This window comes from Rhinopithecus roxellana, chromosome 2 (assembly GCF_007565055.1).
Source record: "Rhinopithecus roxellana isolate Shanxi Qingling chromosome 2, ASM756505v1, whole genome shotgun sequence".
NCBI classification, from domain to species: domain Eukaryota; kingdom Metazoa; phylum Chordata; class Mammalia; order Primates; family Cercopithecidae; genus Rhinopithecus; species Rhinopithecus roxellana.
In genome coordinates this window covers 118,342,174-118,368,368 of record NC_044550.1, presented here as the reverse complement: position 1 = coordinate 118,368,368, position 26,195 = coordinate 118,342,174, and the positions used below count along the sequence as shown (strand labels likewise).

The 26,195-nt window shown below is 36.6% G+C and overlaps 1 protein-coding gene across 3 annotated transcripts in view; it reads right to left on the bottom strand.

Annotated features, from left to right (window-relative positions):
• Positions 1–7,951: 7,951 nt before the first annotated feature.
• GPM6A (glycoprotein M6A) overlaps positions 7,952–26,195 on the bottom strand; it is a 369,495-nt gene continuing 351,251 nt past the window's right edge. For 2 of the 3 annotated variants that reach the window (XM_010384078.1, XM_010384079.1), the window contains 4 exons: positions 25,805–25,958; positions 15,319–15,395; positions 14,369–14,434; positions 8,433–10,053 (listed from right to left, as the gene is read on the bottom strand). In XM_010384078.1, the coding sequence (XP_010382380.1) occupies positions 9,901–10,053; positions 14,369–14,434; positions 15,319–15,395; positions 25,805–25,958 (450 nt within the window). In that variant the 3' untranslated portion in view covers positions 8,433–9,900. Of the gene's footprint in view, positions 10,054–14,368; positions 14,435–15,318; positions 15,396–25,804; positions 25,959–26,195 lie in introns of all 3 variants that reach the window. The other variant, XM_010384077.1, reaches the window with a different exon arrangement.

Sequence of the window (26,195 nt, the reverse complement as noted above, 5' to 3'; positions counted from 1 at the left end):
TGGTATTGAATTTTTTTTTTCCAGAAACCTCGTCTCTCACCTTAAATTAGCATTCAACAAAGCAATGTTTTGGAAAACTTAAGAAAATGTAGAAGAAAAATGTGTTCTTAATGTTTTAGTTCTAGCCAAGCCAATACCAGACAAATTCTTTGTGCCATAATTACTTCTCCTAGGACCACAAAAGGAAGAATGAATGGAAATAAATTGGAGAAAAAAATGAAATTGGAAAGAAGGCTGTCTTATTATACATATCACAGACACGTCAGGTTTCAGTGCTTCAAATTTAGAAAAAGATAAATATCACTTGCTCTCGCTAAAACATGTAGAACAAAAATAATGAGCTCATGTCTATAAGAGTGCCATAGAACAGAAAAAATTATTAGAACTCTTTTTATAACTGGTCTTTAATAAAGTATCACTGCATTTTAAAAGCAAACTTACTTCAGTGCTGTGGTCATGTAACTCTTTTAATTGATAACTAGTTTAATAAATGTTTATTGCCTGCTATGTGCCATGTAATATGGAATAAATCTAAATCTCCATGGACTTACATTTTACTGAAGGAAACTAGACAATAAAGATACATTTGTAAATGCATACAGTAGGTCAAATGGTAGAAAGTTCTCTATGAAAAATAGCTCACTCCTGTAATCCCACAGCATTTTGGGAGGCCAAGGTGGGTGGATTACCTGAGGTCAGGAGTTCAAGACCAGCCAGGTCAATATGGTGAAACCTTGTCTCTACTAATAATACAAAAAGTTAGCTGGGTGTGGTGGCACACCCCTGTAGTTCCAGCTACTTCAGAGGCTGAGGCAGGAGAATCGCTTGAATCTGGGAGGCAGAGGTTGCAGTGAGCCGAGACCACACCACTGCACTCCAGCCTGCGACAGAGCAAGACTCTGCCTCGAAAAAAAAAAAAAGAAAGAAAAAGAAAAAGCAGATAGAAGGTAAAGGTATAAGCCATTCTACAGATAGGTTGTAAGGGAAAACTAACTGAGACATTTTGAGCACACAAGAAGAAGGACGAGGCTCACAGGTATTTTGAGGAAAAAAACATTCCAGGAAGAGTGAATGGCAAGTACAAAGGCTCAGAAAGGGCAGAGTTGTTGATGTACACGAACAGCAGTGGCTGGCGCAAATTTAGAAAGGGTGAGAGGAAATGGGTTAGAAGTACATGGTATTGAGTACAAGATAAAATTGTGTTTTGTAAGCCATAGTATAGACTTTGCATTGACTCCCGAATGTGGCAGGGAGCTTTAGGGGACTGCATACAAAACTGTGATCTGATTTGCCTTACTTTCTAAGAGGATTATTTTGGCTGTTGGGTTGAGAAAATTTGGTTGAAAAGGGAGGTTTAAGAATGGAAGTAGGGGGCTGGGCATGGTGGCTCATGCCTGTAATCCCAGCACTTTGGGCGGCCGAGGTGGATGGATCACAAGGTCAAGAGATAGAGACCATCCTGGCCAACATGGTGAAACCCTGTCTGTACTAAAAATACGAAAATTAGCCAGTCGCGGTGGCAGGCTCCTATAGTCCCAGCTACTCGGGAGGCTAAGGCAGGAGAATTGCTTTAACCCAGGAGGCAGAGGTTGCAGTGAGCCAAGATCGTGCCACTGCATTCCAGCCCGGTGACAGAGCAAGACTCCGTCTCAAAACCAAACCAAACAAAACAAAACAAAACAAAAAAAAAAAAAAAAAAAAAAAAAAAAGGAAGCAGGAAGACCAGTTAACAAAGGCCTCCAACAATCAGGATAGAAGATAACTGTGTCTTGAGGAATGGAAATCATGAAGGACATTTTCTGGGAATATTTTCAGGGTATAGCTAAAAGGGGATGTGAGAAACAGAGACAATCAAGAATGACTCCACGTATCTGGGCCTGGGGCAGTTAAAGTATGGACTTGTTTTTTATGGAGGTGGAGAAGACTGTAGAAGGTGCAACTTACTGGGACAACAGCAGCTCTGCAGTCTGATATGTGTTAACTCTGAGAGGCCTCAAAATATGTTGAATATCCTTAGGATGAATGAGTCTCGATTATTTCAGAGGAAGATTCTGGACTGGAGAGATGAATTTGAAGTCATCAGCTTATTGATATTTTCAACCATGAGATTAGAGGTCATTTACTAAGAAAGATAACGACAAGGCATTACAATGGTAATAGATGACATGGCTGAGCAAGAATGAGCAAGGAGATTTAGAAAGGCACAGCCAGAGAGTTGGTAGGAAAATCATGAGGATGAGTTCCCCTGAAATCCAAGGGAAGAATGTGTGGCAGAAAGGAGGGAATGACTGACTATATCAAATATTGCTCAAAAGTTGAGTAAGGATCCAATGGCTTGCAAGACCATAACTAATGATCTCTAATTTTTGGCCTCTTTACCTCGTTTAATGACTTTTCTTTTGTTCATCCACACTGGTTCAACTGTCATTTCAAGTAAAAACCTTTTCTTTACTGTTTCATTTGCCTGGAATGTTTTTCCCCCATATAACTTACATGACTTACTTCCTCAGCTCTTTCAAGTTGTAATGAAAATGTTACCTTCTCAGTAAGGCCTCCCCTGAAAATTCACCACCCCAGCCCAACCCTGCGACATTCCTGGAGTATCTCACTTGATTCATTATTCTCCATAGCATGTCTCCCTTCAAAAATACCTTATATTCTATTTATTTATCTAATTAGTATCTACCTCCCTGACCTCCCTGCATCAGAATACGAACTACACTAGATTTTTACCTATTATATTTATTGCTAGATCCTAGTGTCTAGAAGATAACTGTAGTGGGGTCTCAAAATCACGTGATACAAAATGAATGAGAACTAAGCATTGGATTTAGCAATCTGGGGGCATTTGTCACTCTGCCATGGCATGTTTAATTTCCATGGATGTTGAATACAGGAGTTGCTTACAAGCGATTTAAGATAAAATGATAGGAGAGTAACTAGAGGTTATTATACATATGTTTTACATAAATATGCTGTAAAGGAAAGCAATAAATAGGCTGGCTGTAAATCAATGTAGAATCAAGTGAGGGTATTTGTTTTTATTTTTACTCTTGATTGATTACTTTAAGATTGGGATAAACCATTTGAAAGTGAAAAAAATGATGATTCAGAAGTGATTAGAGAGAAAAAGATTCTAACCTTCCCTCAAGGAGGTAAGGGGCCAATTCATCCACGATAAAAAGAGAACAAGCAGGGATTATGCATGTTGATGCAGAGAGGTTGACAGACGAGTAATGAAAATTTACAGAAATGTACTTCTGATTATTTATAATTTATCCCTAAAATAGGAAGCAATTTTTAACTCTATGGATAGAAATAGTGTTGGAAGATTGATAGGAGTTATGATATAGTAACCAACCAGGGGATGTAGAATAGTGAATGCTCCAGACCACAAGCCAGCAAATTATGGCTCTCAGGCTAAATCTAGGCCCTCATGGGTTTTTGTGAATAAAGTTTTATTGGAACACAGAATATGTAAGTAATGGGCATTTATTTACATATTTCTATTATTGTTCTTGCACTATGAAGGTAGAGTTAAGTGGTTGCAACAGAAACCTCATGGTACATAAAACTTCACATATTGGGCCATGTGCAGTAGCTCATACCTATAATCCCAGTTAGTGCAATGGCTCACACCTGTAATCCCAGCTACTTGGGAGGCTGAGACAGGAAGATCACTCGAACCCAGGAGTTTGAGGCCAGTTTGAGCAAAATAGTTAGAGCTCCATCTCAAAAAGAAAAGAAAAGAAAAGAAAAAAACTCACATTTTTGCTGTTTGGCCATTTACAGAAAAAAATGATTGCCAACTCTGTTCTAGAAAAATGGAGTAGGTTTCTTGGGGGTTCTGAGTGCTCACCTAAACTTAGGTGCGTCTCGGCATGTGTTTTACTCCAGCCACATTATGCTATGCAGGCTCAAGTTTGGAGGAATAGGCAGACAGTTGAATTCAATCAAGGTTGGCATCTTACCATACTTGTTTAAGGAAAGTAGAGGGTCAAAGGAGCTGAGGATTTGCCAAAGAAGTTTTTACAATGATGAACTTGCAATATAAGCTAGTTACTGAAGGACATAAGGAGAGTGAAGGACTGTAGGAGACCAATAGATATATGGTCCTCATGGAGTAAGAAAGCTGGAAATAGCAGATGGAAGAGGGAAATTAGATACCTGAAATTTAGATTATACATGGTTTGCAATTATCAGAAATTGTGAGTTTTTAGGATTTTAGTGGCTAGAGTGGAATAGGGTCAAAACCACTGGAGGAGAAGGATCAAATACCAGCCTCTGCAACTGACTTGTCAAGGTATTTATATTAATATCTGAAGTTTCCTCTTGTCTTACCAGAAACCTCTCTTGTTACTTCAAGCATAAATTTTACACTTATATAAATCAATAGGTATTCTATTCAGAGAAATGTGAATGGTACCTGATGATGCTTGGATATTAGGTAGTAGATGTTAAGAAACCAAGGGGAAAAGTTTTAAGCTATTTGTGTCAACTTCTATAAATAAGATAACTTAGATGTTTAAAATGTAATTTTTTTTTTAAGATAGAGTCTCACTCTGTTGCCCAGGCTGGAGTGCAGTGGCATGATCTCAGCTCACTGCAACCTCCGCCTCCTGGGTTCAAGTGATTCTCCTGCTTCAGGCTCCCGAGTAGCTGAGACTATAGGCACCTGCCACCACACCTGGATAATTTTTGTATTTTCAGTAGAGATGGGGTTTCACCAAGTTGGCCAGGGTGGTCTCTATCTCTTGACATTGTGATCTGCCCAACTCGGCCTCCCAAAGTCCTGGAATCACAGGCCCTAGCCACTGCGCCTGGCCAAAAATGTGATTTTTCTATCATTTGCATTTATCACATTGTTATCTCTAACCTACTTTGTGTACTACTTACAAGTTATGATCTAGGTGGCTTAGACAGCATAAGTACTTTTAAATCATGGAGGTGTCATTTGGGAAAATTATTGTCCTGCTAAGTTTCATTCACATACCAAGGACACTCAGTTCTCATTCAGGATGCTGCATTTTTTTCTCAAAGAACTGATCTCACTATCCAAAAATAAAATATTAATACTAAGAAAGATGATCAATATAGTAATCTTGGTAAACATTGTTTGCATAAAGAAAAGCAAATGTAGTTTGTAACTTGAATGACGGTAACTGTGTTGCGTTGGCTGGGTCATTAAGTGTGGACGTGGATGGGACGATATGGGGATACTACTTCTAGCTTGTGTTATAAAGTCATTGGTTGAGTTATTCACACATTCCTTTAAATGTTGTTAGTATTTCTTAAAACTCACTCCTTGTTTCTGGGAATCTTCTTTATATATCAAAAGGCTAGGTTGACATCATCTTTTCTTTTGAGAAAGTTGATTAATAGATTAATTAATAGGTGAACAGGTTTCTAGAAAAATTAACAGACGTCAGAGTTAAATGATTTAAAAAGACCAGAAACAAATTTGCTAATTCTCAATGCTCATTTGCTAGAAAACACAAAAGAACTTCATGTGTATTTTTAGTGGATCATATGGGTAAGCTTTCATTGATATGTCAACTAATATATCAGCCAAAATGGTAATGTTAATTTATTTATGACAAGTTGTATAAATATTTCAGAGAAAAGAAATATCAATATCTTCGGGACACACCAAAAAAATGAGAGAGAGAAAAAACAATAAATCTGGTGCTTAAAATCTGGTGCTTACCTACACATAGTTAGTATCCTAAGTGATACCAAAAAAGCACCTCTGCTCCATCTTTAGGTGCAATATTTTTTGGTTATTGTTCTTTCCAATGTACATGAAATGGTTCGGAGAATTTGACTCACATAGTTAGATTTATCTTCAAATATTCTATTTCTATCAGGATGGCTCTCAAGAGGCAAAATAATTGTTGAAAAAGTAAAAAAGCAAACATTGCAACACTTCTCTAAAGACAAAAATAGTTCCCATGTTTAAAATCAGAGCAGGGGTGTTGGGTAGCTGGATGGGATCAGCTCCTCTGTCAGTGGGTTCCAGGTTCTTGGAGACTAAAGAGTGTTTTCTTTAGTGTTCCAAGACCTGGACATCGAACACTTGCTCAAGAACCTGGAGTGGAGGGCAGAGAACCCTGAAGAAAACAGTATGTGCAGTCTCAATTATTTTTTGCACATTTTTTACTTAATAGGCTGTTAATTTTGGGTCTAATTTGGAGTTTTTGTAGTTTTGACTTTTTAAAATTGTTCCTACATGAAATACATTGCTTCCAATAACATTGCTCTTTTCTTTCTCTCTATTACTCAAAGGATAATAACAGAATTAGTTGGATTTACACTTAACCGGCTCTTCTCCTTTCTAGTTTTTAATTTTCCAATTGTTTGTATATTTTTTAAATTGTGTTTGGTATTTCCAAATACTATCTATAAAAGATTCCACAGATTAGCAATACAGTGCTCAAAATGATATTATCTCATTTAATATTTTATTTTATTATTCATTTAAAAATGAATTTAAGAATTGATTTTCCCCATGTTTAAGTTGTTTTCAATTTCATACTGCTACCCTGTGATGGATTTTTGTGGTCAAGAGCCAAATAACCTAAAATGATCAAAAAGGTAAAGTGTTTTTTGTAAGAAGAAACTCAAGGTCCTGGATTTATTTAAGAAAATAAAAATGTCTACATTTGAGCTAGAAGCATTTTACACAGATTTGTCTTCATTGACTTAAAACAATCTTTTATCTGAAAACCTCACAGGAAATCAAAGAGAATTTCTTCAAGATGTTATAGTATAATTTAAATTTCATGGTGGTCATTATATTTCTGCTGCCAGGTTGCCTAAATGAAATACATTTCAAAGTCACCTGTGTCTATTTTGTCTAAGGCAAATAAACAAATAAATAAAACAAAGATTTACTTGTTTTTTGAAGAAATCTGATATTTTTAAGTTTTAACATAAAGAATGAAACTGTTTACATGCAAGTTAGAGCTGACTTACACACATCTTATTCTCAAAGTAAGTAATTTCCTTAGGCTTGATATTACCTTTAAAATTCTCAAAAGGAAATTACTTGCTTTAAGGATAAAATGCACATTTTTACAAAGAGAAATTGACTTTTCAGTTTTCAAAAATTATAATAATCTTATAATAATACACTTTTTGTAAAGCATATATTATAAAATTGTTCATATTCATATTGCATAGTATACAATTATGTTGCTATTATAAGAATTTAATAAACACTGGAAATAAGAATTATCATTTAATAAAATATAGGTAGAAAATAGTTTTATTTTCTTAAAAATAACTTTTAAAAGCATAATTAAAATCCTTTGTCCACATCTACTTATAATTATTGTAGATATTTCTAACATAAGTCCATGAAGTTTTCATGTTCCCATTCATAGTAATATGTAAGTAGAGACTAATATAATTTCTTAAGCCTTATGAAAATTAGTATTTTTATTGATAATGATCTTATTATTTTTAACTTGCCATAACTTCTAGCTTGGCCAAAAGAAATCAGATGTAAAACATACAAAGCCTAGAAAAAATGTATATACATTTGAATTTCATTGCTCTCACCTTTGTATTTTGAAGCAAACCAAGAAATCATTTTTCTTTCTGAATTGCATTAGGCTTTTTTTCTCTGTTAGTTTGTGAAGTACTAAAGAAAACACAAAACAATAGAGATCAGACAAGAAAATGGCAGCACTCAGAAAAAGTTATCATTTTCTAAATAAAATAACCTCCAAAGTCTTTACTCCCTCGAGCCAGCATTCTGACAGTGAATATTTACGCACAGAATCGTCATTGAATTTTGACGGGTTAGGTCAGCTCAGCTGAAGTAGAATCATGAGGGGATAGCATCTATTGTACTTGAAAAGAGTTCACACACATAGGAAAGAGGAATAAACAAAACAAAAAAGAAAAAAACAAATACACTGCAGAAGCTAATAATAAGTACACAAAGTACACAAGTGTATTTATTACATTTTGCAAGCACTTTGTTCTACATTTCAAAAACGCCACCATCAAGCTGTTGGCACATTTATGTACAAAACAGATTAATTGTAATGCCTGCTACAAAGCACTCTGTGAAAATACAAACTCTAATACCAGAAATAAAAGTCAAAAGTGTCAACATCATTACATAAGTTGAAACGACAGTTTTATCACAAACTGTTAAGACACGGAACTGAAACACTATAATATAGAATTTAAAGAAGCCCATTAATATTTTGCTGAATATCTGTAATACTGCATATATCAGAAAAATGTTGAACCAGTAAGATAATCTAAGCATAAAGAAAAGGAAGCAAAATGAACCCCAAATTAATTAAATAATACTACAGAATGCATAATCATGCCACAGATATCTCTAGTAGTACCCCCTACCTACTAAAAGAACTTGTAAAATTACTGATGATGCATGACTAGTCATTGTACAAAGATTGTTTCACTCAATAAATTTTATTAGAAATGCAGTTACACTGAGAAAGGATTTCACAATGGTCAAATCAGTGCACAACACTACCTAGTTTAATACACTGACAAAAATGTCTTGTCAGGCTACATCATTTTAGAAGACACTTTACAGCATTCTTGTAGCATTAGAAATAATCAAAAGAAGAGAGTCAAGGTTAAAACAAACACCAAATTTGGTCCAATAATACTGATTGCTTTTTTTAAAATTCCTTTGATACAGGTACTTTTTATAAATGAATATGAATGAACATTCGGTTAAAATGACTTACTTGAAATAAAAACACAAATATATCACTACACTTTCAAACAATACATTCTATAGGGGCCTCTGACCACACTTTAGAAAACACTACAGGTAAACCAACATAGATTGGAAGGCTGCAAGCAAAGCTATTATATTAATGGAAGCCTTTTCAAATATATCATACACATTTTAGGAATAGTTTACAGAGGTGCAATCCATTAAAACTTTTAAAGTAGGTAAAACAACTTCCGAGGGGTTAGTGTGCTTATTTGTAATAAACCACCTTCATAAAGGTAATTAATTTTCCACATTAGCATATTAAAAGTTCCAATCCAGCCACTTCTTAAATCACAAAGAGATCATTCTCCAATAGTCTACAGTAGTTATTTCCATTAAAATTGTCTCTATATACTAAACTTTAAAAAGGTAAGCCTGGTGTCACAATCTTAAAAAGGCAACTAGCCATGCATTAGCATTACTGTTTCTACATGCTCACAACATAAACATGAGTAATCTGAGATAAATACCTTTTAAGAACATCAAGAAAAAGTACAATGTTAACAAAGATTAAGAAGCACTTCTTTTTTTTAAACCTACTCTTACAAATTTAGAAATTGCACCTTAGATTGATGAAAACATGAACCAGGGCCTATAGTAATATGGCCTCTGATCTTCAGACAAAATTTCCGTATTTCAAGAGTCATCATGATGTCATCTCTGTCTATTGTTCATAATGTACAATGGTCCCTTTGAAGGTTACCTGTAGTTAAACTAGTTACCGAAATCAAAACTAAAAAGTATAAAAAGCTATTTTCTTTTCAAAACATAAGAAATAATGCAAAAGGTGTTATGTATAACACATGGGAAGTGGTTAAAAATCAAACAAATCTTTGCATTTGACAATGTTAGTATCTTTGCTTTTACAGAACTAGTAAATGAGTTTGAGAAATTTCAAAAAAAAAAAAAAAAGGCTGGATAGGAGCTTGTAGAAAAGATCTGATTTACATCAATTTAATAAATTGGGAAATTAAGTGCTAACCAACAAAGAATTGTACTCAGGTGATTCATAAGTCACCTTACATATCATTGATGAGAAGCACTTTCACTTTGTTTTTTAAAGGTTGGATGGTTGGATGGCCCTTAGTTAAACACCAATGCATTCAAATGGTAGAAAGAACAGGAAGATGCATTTATGTGTATGCATTGAGCCGCTCTTTGGAGCGAGTAGAATGGATGTCATGAAGCTCTTGCTCTTCCTTCGACTTGATGTCTTCATACTTCTGCATCCGGCAGGCGTCTTTCACATAGGCCCAGTTGGCAGACAGAACCATAAGGTAGTGAACCTAATCAAAGACAAAAATAATTTATATTGGAAGTTTATTCAGTGTCTTCATTACACCTTGCTATCTGGAAAGAAGTCTTAGAATTATAGATCTTTTTAGGAAATGTTCACATATAAAATGGAACCAAAATTTCTCTGGTAATAAAAACAATATAAAATATATTTTTCACTCCTCCAACTATATCCCACCTATTCTTGGCACCCTTTCCTTCAGTATCTCTTTCTCTTCTTTTTCAATTCTTGGAAGTAATCCAAGACTAATTCTTAATCTTTATGGGATGTTTCCTGCCCAATGTGTCCTCATTTGCCCAAACCATAGACGATTCATTTCATGTTCATCTATCTATGTTTTATAATCCATAATCAGAAATATTCTCACATACTGTTTGTGTCTAATTGACTTGAATTAATTAGAGGATCTATTACCCCAATTAAAGAGAGATCATGGAAACCCCCAAATATACCTGTGGATTTGATTAACAGGTTAATTTTGCATATAATGAATTTTGCAGTTTCTTTTCTACTATAAACTACAAGAGATGAAATATTGTGTCATATGGGTTTTTTATGTGTATATACATTCACAACAGCTACAATAGTGCCATGTTCAAAAAGGAAGCTCCTGGTTTGTCTTGAGTAACGAAGTTGCTCGAGAAATAAAGCTCCTTTATTTGACTTGAGTTGACCCAGCAATGAGCCTGTTTATTTGTTTTTCTTTTCTTTCTTCCCTCTTGGTCCACAGGGGAGATAAAGCAGCTTTCCACATGATGAATTTTGATGAATAGGGAAGAGAAACTAAGTTGACGGTTATTTACTTTCTCTGAGTTTGAAAGGGTGGGCAATATTTTAAACCAACATTCAGAAAAATAGAACACTAAGATTGTGATAATTAGTAAATAGTACGTTGAAAGAGGAGGCGGGCTGGTTCTAGAAAAGTACAGATGGATATAAAGAATGCAATGTCATTTCCAAATAGTGAATATTGTGGCATGTTCAGATAGTCAACAAACAGCAAAAAAAAAAAAAAAAAAAAAAAACAATTTTGACATGGAATGTAGGGAAAAAGATGCATACCACTATAAATAACCTATTTTTAGAATTTTCTGTTTCCTCTGAAGTTTAGCATTTTGTTTAAGGAACATTATAAGCCACCTGAAAGCAGGGGCTGTGAGTTACATTCTTGTATATTATGGCATTTACATAGTGAAAACTTAATCACTATATATGGATTAAATAAGGCTTATACACATAATGAAGTTTATGCAGTATTTTGTTGCTGTAAAATATCAAGTGCTGTGGAGAGTGCTTAGTACATAGCAGATACACAAAATATTTGCCAAACAAATGAATACATTTTTCAATCTTCAAAAACTTTTCATAGTATCTGAGAAAATGTGGCCCCCAAATTATTGTTAAATATGTATGAGTGAGGCTGGGCGTGGTGGCTCACACCTGTAATCCCAGCACTTTTGGGAGGCCAAGGCGGGTTGATCACTTGAAGTCAGGAGTTCAAGATCAGCCTGGCCAACATGGGAAACCCCATCTCTACTAAAAATACAAAAATAGCTGGGTGTGGTAGCATGTGCCTGTAATCCCAGCTACACGGGAGGATGAGGCAGGAGAATCGATGGAACCTGGGAGGCAGAGGTTGCAGTGAGCTGAGATCATGACACTCTACTCTAGCCTGGGCAACAGAGTGAGACTCCGTCTCAAAAAATACATATATATATTTATACAATATATATATTATATATAAAAATATTTATTTTTATATTATATATATGTACACATATGAGTGAAATACTGAAAAGAATTTCAAGGCCAGGTGTGATGGCTCACACCTATAATCCCAGCACTTTGGGAGGCCGAGGCGGGCAGATCACAAGGTCAGGAAATCGAGACCTTCTTAGCTAACACAGTGAAACCCCATCTCTACTAAAAAATACAAAAAATTAGCTGGGTGTGGTGGCAGGTGCCTGTAGTCCCAGCTACTCGGGAGGCTGAGGCAGGAGAATTGCGTGAACCTGGGAGGCAGAGCTTGCAGTGAGCCGAGATCGCGCCACTGCACTCCAGCCTGGGCGACAGAGGAGACTCCATTTAAAAAAAAAAAAAAAATCAAGGTCACTCCAATTCAGAAACAGGTGCTTCCTAATGGATCTTACAGGCATTTCCTCTGGCCTTAAGGGGAACACAAGTTGCAGGGCTTATTACTGTTCCTTGCTAGGTGAACAGTGATTACTGAAATCTGCTCCAATGCTAAGTTGACTTACTTTGTCAGCATGAAGGACTTCCTAACTTCTCTACAAAATAATAGAGTAGAGTAGAACAGAGTAAGTTCTTAAGAAATACTATTAATAGCATTACAATTAATATTCTTAAGTTCTTAATATGTATTAAGTTTTTAAGAAATATTATTAATAATAAGGTCCCTGCTTTATTATTCCTGGTACTAGCAGTATTAGTACCAGGAACAGCAGCAGTCGTTATATTTTCCCTCTCTCCTAAGACCTGCACTATTATTAGAGCTTATAAGTTGGAAGTACATAGGTCAATCATTGAAGCTAGTATGGAGTTTTGTGATGACTCTAGACAGAGAAAATAACCCCCAAAGAATGCTTAGTACTTGAAAAAATTATCTTCTAAACTTTCTGTTTTAAATAAAATTTATGTATAGCTTTAAGTATATGGAACGCATAGATTGCTTAAGAAATACATAATATATAAATTTCTATCATCTCAAAATCTGTTGATTCGTTTTCAGAGTAAGCATTTTCAGGGATATTTAAATAACATTTGTCTAAATAGGTGTTTTTCACTAGTGTATACCTGTATTTTTAGACAGAATTTTATATGCACATATATGTAGCAAATGCAAACAAATGTTTATTATACTACACTTTTTAAAAGATACTTTCACAGACTTCTTGCACCTGGGTATATATTGCTTGTACATACCCGTGTCATTAAAGTTTTTGACAGTACAGGAATGGGTGTATGAACACAAAAGTACGTATGTTTCCCCTGATGTCACAGCCAGCATATATTCTCCTAAGGACCACAATGTTTGATATATCATTGGCCAGAACTTGTTGATCCTTCCCCAGGGCATAGTTTAGCATTAACTTTAGGTTAAGAATATAAGGCCTTTGCTTCTTGTTCTATTTTGATCCCCCCAATTAATCAACCAACATGATCTTTATCAAGCATCTCACATTCTGAAACAAAATTTCTATATAGAGTTTTATTGTCACTATATCAAAAATGTTGAGCAATGCTAAAGTAACAAAACATGAAAATTCATGTTAGTACTGACATAGTCAGTTTTTTGAAAATATATGTAAGTCATTTTTAATAAAACAAATTAAATACAAAATATTTATGAAATCACTAAAATAACCAATCTGACATGGCTTATTAGCACATTCGTATTTTCTCATCATTCTTATTTTTAGTCTCTGACCAGAGAGAAAATCTTTTTTTTTTAAGAAAGTGTTCCTTTCACCAATACATTAGATAGACACTGGCACCATAAGGAACAGAATTAAATAAATTCCAATTCATTCACCATTTTTATATATTGACTCGGCTGTGACAGTCGTGAGGTTACTGGGAGTCCTTCTAGGGCTACTCATCCTCAAGGATACAAACATAGACTGAAGATATTGGCTGCAAAAGCTATTACTGATGCTCAGAGCACTTGCTCAGGGTTGATATTTGGCATTCCAGTGGGCAAATTGGAACTCATGCCAAGTTAGAAAGGAGGAGACTGGCCCTGGCATGTGGTAGATCCTCCTCACCGTGTAAAAGCTTGATGTCTTAAAAGAAGATCTAACGACTGGCTCTTAATATTTCTGCAGCAAATTAGATATAGAAGACATGACTTGAAACTACTGAGGGTTATTTTTTTTTTAAATAACCTAATTTGTTTTTCATAAATGACTCTATATGGTTTTTTAATGTTCTTAGTTAAGGAAAAAAATGTAAATCAAGGAATAGATTAGATTACTCAGAATGTCACATTGGTATATACATATACGCTACAGAAATAATTTTTATATTTATAGTAATCTAATATCTAAAATCTTAATGAATTACTATTTTTGTTAATGTTCTCCATATGGTAATAATACTATTTCTTGGGGTTTAGCCTTGTTGTTGACTTACTTACTTGCCCATTGTTCCCCCTGGCTTTTTAAATCTGATGAAATAAACGTGTTTTACATGGACTTCAAACTTTAGAGATAGTTTATCATCTCTACAAGCAAATAGCTCTGGAATTCACATTGAAACCAAGCACCAGAGCTTTGAGGTCTTACCATAGCAATGACTGCTGCCCCAGCTCCAGCAAGTGCCACAATAAACAAGTGGAAGGTCATGTTCAGCTGCAACGAGAATCAAAAGGTGCCAGAGTTACAGGTAGAAAAGAGGCCAAGATTGCTGCTGTCTTATAAACAAGGCTTTGTGCATCTTAAATAAAAGCAATCCTGTGATAAATCACACACTCGATCAAAACAAATTGTTACAATATATTTTCCCTTGCAAATCATTGAAATCCTTTCAACTTCATCATTATAATACAATTTCATTATAAAGATGAGACAATGATTAATAATGATGGTTTTCATCACTAACATTATAACAATATAAGGAGGGCTATGCTCTCTTTAAAATAACTTCGTCGCCGGGCGCGGTGGCTCAAGCCTGTAATCCCGCACTTTAGGAGGCTGAGGCGGGCGGATCACGAGGTCAGGAGATCGAGACCATCTTGGCTAACACGATGAAACCCCGTCTCCACTAAAAATACAAAAAAATTAGCGGGGCGTGGTGGCGGGTGCCTGTAGTCTCAGCTACTCCGGAGGCTGAGGCAGGAGAATGGCGTGAACCCGGGAGGCGGAGCTTGCAGTGAGCCGAGATTGCGCCACTGCACTCCAGCCTGGGCGACAGAGCGAGACTCCGTCTCAAAAAAAAAAAAAAAAAAAAAAAAAAACTTTGTCATGTTTTCAGCCTTCATTAAAATGAGTTTCCAGAAAATTTGAAATAGTTGTTATAATGTTTATTGAAATATGTAGAGTATCTAATTCCTATTTAGCCTTTACTCCCCTGAATAACACTACTTCAAGTAAAATTGCCTCTGATAGAATAAAGGGAAAATTCAATATAGATTTTATCCAAATAACAAAATGATATGCTAAAATGATAGATATTATCCAAATAACAAAATGAATGCTAAAATTCTGACAAAATTAAAGGCTGTAAAACCACTCACCTCAGTAGATTCGCACATCCTCAAGAAATTCTCAGATACAGTACAAATTTTCTTTTCCTCTCCAATTGTCACAATTCCTACAATGTGTAGAAAATGACAGTTTAGCGGTATAAATGTTTTGAAGAGCCAAGAGAGAAAAAATGAAAGTTTTTGCTAATCAAATCTAAGCAAGTTCCATTTTGTCTTACGTTATAGTGGAAAAATTATTTAGCTTTCATTGTGGATAATAACTATGCAGAGAATTATGAATATAATATGCCAAACTATTCAGCCCTCAAGCAATTCAAATAATTTCAATCTGAATTTAATTGAATCTCACCACCAGAATGTCCAGATTCAATTATAGCCAGTTCATTGGTTTGGCCCATTAATGTGATAGTATAGGCATCACAATTATTTTGTTAACTATGCCCCAGACTGTGCTGAAGTCAGGATCTAAATTTGTTCAGCTGGTGCAATGCTTCTGTTAATCTATAAAAGCATATTGCCCAAAGGAGTACTTTTTTTTTTCTGCCAATATTGCAAACAATGCTATTAGTAACAGGAAATGAAAAGTTGCCATTTCACTTCTATTTACCCCTGTTCCAGTTGGTTCACAGACCAACTGCAGTAGAATCACCTAGGAAATTGTCAAAAATACGTGTTTTTAGACTCTAACACAAAACTGATAGATAGAATAGATGGGAATCTATGAATGTGGGGGCTAGAACACTACATTTTTAAAACGAACACGGAGGTAATTCACTGGCTTGTCTCTTCATCTCATCTTAGAGAGGAAAAGTAACCAAGTTCATCTGATGATGGCTCTTTAATTTCATTTTCAGAACTCTTGAAGTGCTAAACACATACAGGCATGATAAAACACATTGAGGACATTCTAACACCTAAGCCTTTAGCATTTGTTGCTCTTTAGTTGTTTTTGTTGTTGTTTTATTTTTATGGTTTGGTTTGTTTTATTTGAGATGGAGTCTCACTCTGTCACCCAGGCTGGAGTATAGTGGTGCAATCTCAGCTAATCGCAACCTACACCTCCCGGATTCAAGTAATTTTCATGCCTCAGCCTCCAGAGTAGCTGGGATTACAGGTGCATGCCACCACACCCAGCTAACTTTTCTATTTTTAGTAGAGATGAGTTTCACCATGTTGGCCAGACTGGTCTCAGACTCCTGACCCCAAGTGATCTGCCCGCCTCAGCCTCCCAAAGTTCTGGAATTACAGGTATGAGCCATGGTGCCAGGCCTTCTTTATTTAGTTTTAATATGTATATGTATTTACATATTCTTAGCTTTATGAGGTATCATCATTCTCCCTCTCTTACAAAGGTTCTGCTGTTAGTTTCTCATTTGCAAATAGTTTGTGGAATCTATTTCAGTGAGAAAAAATCTTTTTTTTTTTTTTTTTTTTTTTTTGAGACGGAGTCTGGCTGTGTCATCCAGGCTGGACTGCAGTGGCCAGATCTCAGCTCACTGCAAGCTCCGCCTCCCGGGTTCATGCCATTCTCCCACCTCAGCCTCCGAGTAGCTGGGACTACAGGCGCCCACCACCTCGCCCGGCTAATTTTTTGTATTTTTAGTAGAGACGGGGTTTCACCTTGTTCGCCAGGATGGTCTCGATCTCCTGACCTCGTGATCCACCCACCTCGGCCTCCCAAAGTGCTGGGATTACAGGCTTGAGCCACCGCGCCCGGCCTCAGGGAGAAAAAATCTATTTGCAGTAAATAAGCACAGAGATCCCTCAATACAACCTTTCCTTTCTGCCAAATGGTTCTAAGAGTGGGTAAAAATTTAAAAGGCTTTTCTCATGAGATTTCCTCCCTAAAAATCACCATTGTTGAAAAAGCTTCTGGTCAAGGCTCCCTCTCTTCATCGTAATCCATTACAGACTTTATTCTGTGGAATATTTATGTTGTACTTACATTTCCTTATCCATTTCTCAATTCACGTTTTCAGAAAAACTCCTAGAAAGTGTTGCCTAACCGCATTGCAATTCCGTTCCTTTCATTTCTACTTAAACCCTCTCAAGTCAGAGTTTGCCCTAACCCCTCTCCATGGAAATTTTTCTTATAAAGATCACTAATGACCTCCAAGGATTAATTCTCAGTTTCCATGTTCTTGCAAGTTGGCAGTATTAAACACAGTTGATGCCCACCTTTTCTTTCATGCTCTCTTCATTTGACTTCTAAAATCTATACTTTTCAGTTTCTACGTTTCTTATCTCATTGGCTCCTTCTTCTCATATTTTTGTCTGTTGCCTCCTCTTCTCTCTGACCTCTTAAGTTGGAGCTTCTCACCCTTCACTCCTCAGCCCTTTTTCTCCCATGCATATCTCATCCAGTCCCAGATATTTAAATATTATCAACAACAACTAAATCTATGTGGCCATCCCATATCTCTCTTCTGAAATCAGGATTCATATATCTAATTTCTTATCTGACAATTCTATTTGGATTTCTAATAAGCAGTTTAAAAAAAACTTCTGCTCTTCTCCTTTGCTGGTTCCACTCCCAAGCAAACACTTCTCATAGCCTTTCCTATCTTTCCTGATAGCAAATCTTACCACTTGCTCAGTCAAAAGAAATTCCTCCATGAATTCTCTTCCCCACCCCGCCAAACCCTATATGCAATCTACCAGGAAATACTGCTGCTTCTATGCTCAAAATATATCCATAATCAGACCAATTCTTCCCACCTCCCTTGCCGTCTCCTGATCCAAGCCACCAAAATCTCCCACTTGGATTAGTACAATCATATGCTAACTGGCTTCCTTGCTTCTACCCTTCCTACAAACCATTCTTCAAGTAGCAGCCAGAGTAATCCTTCTGTTATTAGTCAGACCATCTCCTTCCTCTGCCAAAATCTGTAATGACTCTCTATTCCCCTCAGAATAAAGCCCCATACCTGTAATGTTCTGTAATGCACTCATCAAGATGGTACATCACGGGAACTTGTAGACTTCATTTCAATCTTTGCTCCCGCTCTCTTATTCTACTTCGGGCACATTGGCTTCCCTGCTGTTTCCTGAGAAACCAGGTATCATATTGGCTTGGTAACTTAGTACCAGTTCTTCTCTCTGCCAAGAATATTCCCTGAGCTGTGTTCCTCCTGTCCTTCAAATGACAACTACTCATGAAACCTTTCTACATCATTTAAAAAAATACTATTTTTACAGTAGGTAGTTAGTCAGACATGAGCAGAGCAAGAGAGTCCTCCAACCCATCACCCACCCAGGATGTCAGACCACCATCAGGTGACAGTCAGGCAGTTGTCAACTGTCTTTCTAAAATAATAATTGGTCACAGCTGTCTCCCAATAAAGAAACACCTGTGGCTGGTGATCAGTAGCTTCCTGATACAAACTTAGGAGTTGGACAAGCGGGCTCAAGCATGCACACTAAGAGGCAAAATGGCAGAGTGTAACTGATATATGACCTTCCTCTAGGAACACTCAAATGATAAGTGAAAAACATCTCAAATAAGCATGCGAGAAACTCCAGAATACACACTGCACGTACGGTCCCTCCCAAGTACTGGTCAGCCACTGCGCATGCGGACAGCCCACCCCAAGGGAAGAATCAGGTGAGAAGTATGCAAGACCCTAGAAGAAGGCCAATGTATAAAATCCCAAGTCAAAAGATCAAACAGTGCACTTGATCTCTCAAGTCGCCCATTTGGTCCTTTTCCAACTGTACCTACTTTCATTACTGCTCTAAAACCTTTTAATAGACTTTCCTTCCTGCTCTGAAACTTGCCTTGGTGTCTCACTCTGTCTTTCCCCCTCAGTTGAATTCTTCCTTCTGAGGAGACAAGAAAGTGAGGTTGCTGCAGGCCCATATGGATGTGCCACTGCTAACGTCATTACTGAACCTGCAGTACTCCTGATGCTATACGTATATGTGTATACACACACACACACACAAGTTTTTGTGATAAGTATACCATGTATAACAAACATATATAATATACATTAAAAAATACTTGTAGTTTAAAAGTCAACATATGAATAATATGAAGCTCTAGAAGTGAGCTTGTGGAGGAGGAGCTCCAGCGTAAATTTGAAAACCTGATTATTTTGATTCTTGTATATCTGTCTATGAATGGCCAAATTGTTCTCACCAAAAATTAAGATTATTCAAACTTATATCAATTTTTCTAAATATTGAATATATTTTATTACCTACGGAAAAGTTTTTAACTAAATGGTACAGACTGACATTTTCAGTTTCTTCAAAGCAATTAGGAGAAAAGGCAAGTTATAAACAAGGATGGCCAGGTGCAGTGGCTCATTCCTGTAATCCCAACACTGTAGGAGGCTCAGGCAGGTGGATCACCTGAGGTCAGGAGTTCAAGACCAGCCTGGCCAACATGGTGAAACCCCATCTCTACTAAAAAAATACAAAAATTAGCCACGTGTGGTGGTGGGTGCCAGCTACTTGGGAGGCAGAGGCAGGAGAACGGCTTGAACCCGGGAGGTGGATGTCGCAGTGAGACGAGGTCATGCCACTGCACTCCAACCTGGGCGACAGAGTGAGACTCTGTCTCAAAAATAACAAAAATAATAAGCTAAAACTAGGCAAGAGAAGCATTAAGAACTAGGTGCAAACAGAATTGGGGAGAACAGGAGGACTTGATGCATGAAAGTTGCAGTAACAGGCTTTTTTAGTACTTTATGTTTTTCATTTTAGCTAAACACAAGTAATAAATTTCTAGCATTGTGAGAATGGTTTGTGCCTGAAATACGAACAACTTCAGAGAAAATGATGCATAATATGTGTACACAGTTACTATGACTTTCATCACTATGGCAATAAAAACCTTTGGTGCTTACTGGACAGTTAAAGTATGAGTCCTAGGGTTGTAAATTCCTATTAAGAAAACTATAGGCCGGGCGCGGTGGCTCACGCCTGTAATCCCAGCACTTCAGGAGGTGAAGGCACGTGGATCATTTGAGGTCAGGAGTTCGAGACCAGCCTGGCCAACATGGTGTAACCCCGTCTCTACTAAAAATACAAAAAATAGCCAGGCATGGTGGTACACGCAACTCCTCAAGAGGCTGAGGCAGGAGAACTACTTGAAACCGGGAGGCAGAGTTTGCAGCGAACTGCGATTGCGCCACTGTACTCCAGCCTGGGCGATAGAGTAAGACTCCATCTCAAAAAATAAACAAACAAACAAAAAATGTAAATGAGAGTTGGAAGTAAGCAGAATGAGCAGCTACTTATGACACTCTGATGTCTGATAGGATGATAGGTATTAACTCCCTACTATGAAATACAAATGCTCAAATTTAAAAATAATTTACGTTTACATTGCTAATTTTAAAAATGATAGAATACCAGCATATCCTTTTGCAGATTCTAGAGACCACCCAACTCCCCTGGCTCTGGGGGGCTTTTCTTTATTTTCAAAGTCAGCAACAATGGGTCTTTTCATACCATTCTTCTCTAGTCCATCTCCCTCTGAGTGACTCCTCTCCTTTGACCCTATTTTTCATTTTTAAGGACGCTTCTGATTACATTGATGCCACCTGAATAATTCAGACTAGGTACTTTCTTAAAATTAGTTGATTTTTTAGTGGTGGAGGACAGATTTGAGACAGATCTCCCATCCACCTCGGCTGCAGCACCTGAAAAAGCCTTCCTCCCTGGCAATACTTTCTGTCTCAGTGACTGACTTTCTGTGTGGCGAGTGCTGCGACCTAGATGGAATCCCTGCTTTCAGCAACAAAAATAGTGTGAGCAAATAAATGAAATGAAATCCTATTGAGAAGTGCTTTATGGAAATAAGATAAACACAAGCTGCTCTCGCTAACATGTGTGGGTGTGCTGAGTAAGAGGTAGGATTGGCTAAAAGTCTAAAAGAAGCCCTACCTACTTTGTCTCCATGGCTTGCCCTTAAGTTTTATCAAATCTTCAGGTTGTAATGGAGGAAAGTTTCAAACCTTGCATCTAGATGATGTAATGGGGATCGATTTTAACATTTCCTCATATAAAATTATACAGATAAACATCTAATACATCCAATGAAATTGAATCACAGAATATATAATTGGAGGATAACAGAAATCATAATAAAAGCTTCAAAATACAAGTAAAATTATTTCATGATGCATTTTGAAATACAGAAAATCCTAATACGATATGCTGTCTACAAATTGTCCAACTATATCAAGTAATGTCTCTGCCTTCCATTAGAATTGTTTGAATTGCATAAATGTATTACATGCATGGGAATGAATAGTGAGATGCATACCTCCACTAAGCAGGTATAATGGCCATTATAGGCTGAGAGTTCCTATTACATAGTTTAAATACCTGGTCTTCTGTAAAATAAAAGATAGCATCTATATACTAAGGAGACAACTTTGCAACAAGGGAAATGACTTTAAAGTATATTCTTATCTATGCAATTGTCTTTTTGATGAATATTAGTAAATTCTAAATTGATCCTAATACAATGTTTGAGGAATGGTTCTCTCATGCTTCTTGATAATAATGTGGTTGTATACATACATTCAGGAGTCTTACCAGGATATATAATTTAGAGGGCAAATAAATACTAAATAGCAATAGATTTTATATAAACAGTTAAACAGAATGTCTTAATAGCTCATGTAAAGGCTGCATGACATCTAAAAAGTGTCTCCTCTTTCTTCCAAATTCACAAAAGAAAAGCTACATTTGGATAAATCTTGATAAATATGTTGTAAACATTGGTAAGCTTCAAATAAGAATTTTAACCACATATTTATGCTTTATGAAATATGGAAACAAATAATATAGCACACTCTTTTTTAAAAAACAAAGACAATCAGAGATATGAACTAATGAGATTGAAATAAGGTTTTTGACTTTGAGTTGATGTCATAATGGGATGAAACCTTTGGAACTTGGGGTAAGTTGAATGTATTTCACACAAAGAAATGGATGTGTATCTTTGGTGGCCAGAGTAGGCAAAAAATAGGCTCCCACAGACTGCAGTAGGCAAAAAATAGGCTCCCACAGATGTTCACATCCTTAACTCTAGAACTGGTACCTGTGTTGGAGTAAGCTGTGAAGGGGAATTAAGCTTGCAGAATTGTCGGGGAGATGCAACTTTGCTGGCTTTTACAGAAAATGGGTTGCCATCATGATCAAGTAAATGTAGGAGATCACGCAAACAATAAAGTGGTTTGGGAAAAAAATTGACTTGGCTTTCAATATTGTATTTGTCTCCTATTGCTGCTGTAACAGATTGTCACAAATGTAGTGGCTTAAAGCAACATAAGTTTGTCTCTTACAGTTCTGGAAGACAAAGCTAAAAACCAAAGGGTCATCAGGGCTGCACTTCTCTGGAGGCTCTAGAAGCAGGAGCAGTTTTCTTTCCTATTCCAGCTTCTCCAGGCCACCCACATGCCTTGGCTCTTGGCCCCTTTTCTCCATCTTTAAAGCCAGCAACACTGCATCTTTCTGCCTTTTTTCCATAGTCTATCTCTCTCTGACTGACTCTTCTCTTCTGACTCTCTCTTCCAGTTTGAAGGACCCTTGGGATTACACTGGGCCCATCTGGCTAATCCAGGATAATCTCCCCATTTTAAGATCAGTTGACTAGCAACCCTAATTCCCCATTGACAAGTAATCTCACATATATGTATGTTTCAGGAATCAGAATGTGTACATCTTTGAGGATCCTTTATTCTGTCTACTTAATAGACTAATGGTTTACTTAAGATTATCGTTGAAAAAAGCTCTTTTGCTAAAAATTGTATTTGAAAAGCTGTCGAGTAGAAAATGATTGTGCTAAGATTCAGGACACTCACCTTTCCATCCCAGTATGGCCTGCTGGGTAGCTATATCCCTGGAAAATTATTTCATTTCTTAAGGCTCCATTTCTTTTAGACCAGACAGCTGGACTGGTGATAAATGAAGTCCATTTATAAAATTCTATGATTCTAAGATATATTCTGTGCTTAATGTCATAAGGAATCCTATATGATCAGTGGTATAAGTCTCAACACTTTCAGTGAAATTAGGTTCATTTGGGGATCACAAGCACTTGAATGCATTGAGAATTAATAAGTTTTTCTTTTTTTAAAGTTGAAAATATTAAGACGGTCCATTTATCTTTTACAAAGGATTATTCTTTCTGTCCTTTAGAAAACCAACTTGGGGAAATTTTAAATATTATTTTTCTAAAGTCTCCCAATATTTTTTCAGTTTAGAATCTGGTTTGATAATACCAAAGACCTTATAATCACCTACTCAACTATTTGCATTTATTATACTATAAGAAATGTTTCTAATCAGAACATGCTAATCTGTCGTGTATTTCTGAAAATATAAACAATCACATTCAAGAGAATCTGACCCTCATGTATTCCAGTGATAACAGTTTCTTAAGATAAACCGAAGCTCTGAGAGTAGGGTTAACAGATTTAACGGTGAAAACAATCTCAGTGTCCCTTAGTTAAACTTGAATTTCAGATAAAGAACAAATCATTTTAGTATAACTATATCCCATACAATATTGGGTACCATACTAGTAATTAAAATACAGCTTGTTTATCTGAAATTCAAATTTAATTGGGTACCCTGTATTTTAACCCACCAACCCTATTTGAGAGGCTAATCACATATTTTTCAAATTTAACTTTTAGGATCAGCAGAATAAAAGGAAGACGTTTAGGACAAGGGGCTGAAAGCAGAGTCATGGCTTTCTAAGCAGCTGTTCTGCAGTGACCTCCAGCAGCATTTGCTGTGGGCTCCTTTTCTGATATCTACAAGGGATTTGATTTTGAGAGTAAAACCTCCCCAATGTCCGTATTCCCTCTTGCCAAGAATGTTACCCATAGAACTTTTTCCCCTGTATGCATGTACATATGAGTATTATTATTACATGAGATTTTTGCCCTAAATAAAATTAACCAAAAAGGACTGCTCACTTATTTAGCACTCTTTGATTTTTATCTGTATTTATTTATTTATTTATTTATTTATTTATTTATTTATTTATTTTGAGATGGAGTCTCACTCTGTCGCCCAGTCTGGAGTGCAGTGGCACCATCTCAGCTAACTACAACCTCTGCCTCCTGGATTCAAGAACTTCTCCTGCCTCAGCCTCCTGAGTAGCTGGGACTACAGGCATGTGCCACCATGCCCGACTAATTTTTTTATTTTTAGTAGAGACAGGATTTCACTACCTTGGCCACACTGCTCTCGAACTCCTGACCTTAGGTGATGTGCCTGCATTGGCCTCCCAGAGTGCTGGCATGAGCCACCACGCCCCACCTGATTTTATTATTATTAAATGCGAACTAGTGTAGCGTAGTGGATCACACTACAGGGGGACTTAAGGCTTCATCTGTTAGGATGATAGGTAAGCCTGTTCTGAACACACAGTTAGTTGGCTACCCTATAATCTACTTACAGCATAACCGTAAAGCCACAAGCCCTTCATATCCCATCTAAGTGAAATGTTTCCTGCTTTTCTGAAGTATGAGGAAACCTCATTAGAGAAAAAAGCTCAGTGTCCCCAAGTGTTAGTAGGTTGGCTTTTAATGTCTGTTCAGAGAAAAAAATAATCCATTTGCAAATGTGGATTTGCATGTCTTTTATAAATTCTGTAGCTCCAATCATGTTACACATGATAACATAGAATCTCAAATAGGCTGAGATTATACTCTACTTTTCCACTTCCAGCTCAGTACTAAGTTTTAATATGAAAAACAGTTGACTTATGAGCAAGAACACAGCCTCTGATTCAACCTGCGTTGCCCATGTTTGAATCCTAGCTCTGTCAGTTGCTAGCTGTGTAACCTTGGACAAGTCACTGAACAACCCCATTGTGCCTCAGTTTTGTCATCTACAGAAGAAGAAAACAGTATTGCCTACCATATAGAGTCATGAGAAGTAAACAACATGACACATGTGAAGTACTTAAAATAGAGTCTATATGTGGTAAACCCATATACATACGAGTATTATTATTACATGGGATTTTAGCCCTAAATGAAAATAACCAAAGCAGACTGCTAATTTATTTAACATTTTTTTGTTTTTATCATTATTAAATGCTAACTAAGATGCTGCCCCCCCATTTCAGAAGACAACGAACCGTGTCCTTCTTAGGTGATCTTTATTGTAGACTTGATATTTTGTGCAGTTTTTCATGGGAGGATGAAAGTAGAATGCAGATATCACATTGAGTTTGGAAAACAGCAAAGGAATCAAGAAAAGGAAATCGCACTTCTAAGCTGCCAATACCAGGGAATGTGATCTGACATCCTGGTCAATATACATGTGTATACGTTGTGATATTAACATCCATTCACCCTTGACTTTCTACTTGAAATTTGAAGGGAATAGTCTTAGCTGTAATACTCTGATAAATTTATCTCTGTGGTAGAAGAGGTACTGATCATTCCAAAGGGATCTATAATATTTTAGAGGCAGCTATGTAGGTAACACAATACGGGGTGGTGTTTTACAGTTAAGAGATCCAATATCCACCTACCAAACTGACGAAGGTCCAAGCAGAGATTTGCTCCCTCCACTAATGTGGTGTTCCGGCAGATGGTCCACAGATTGAAGTACATGTAAACTGGCAGTGAGGTGAAAGCCGTGACTCCCAGCCAGGCCAACATGAAAAGGTATGTCAGCATAATGAACTGCAAAAGAGAAAGAAATGGAGAGAGAAAATGTAATCTACCAAAAAGGAATAATGTTGTGTTTAATCTGCAAAGCTCAATTATAGAAAGTTTATAGGGATACAGTATATAAGTCAGTATCACAACACTGTTGATTTGCAGCACAGGAAGTTGAGAAATAGTGCGTATAATGGGTTAAGTGAATAAATCTGCTGGAAAATCATATCTTGGCAGAGGTTCTGATGTACAAAGAAAAAA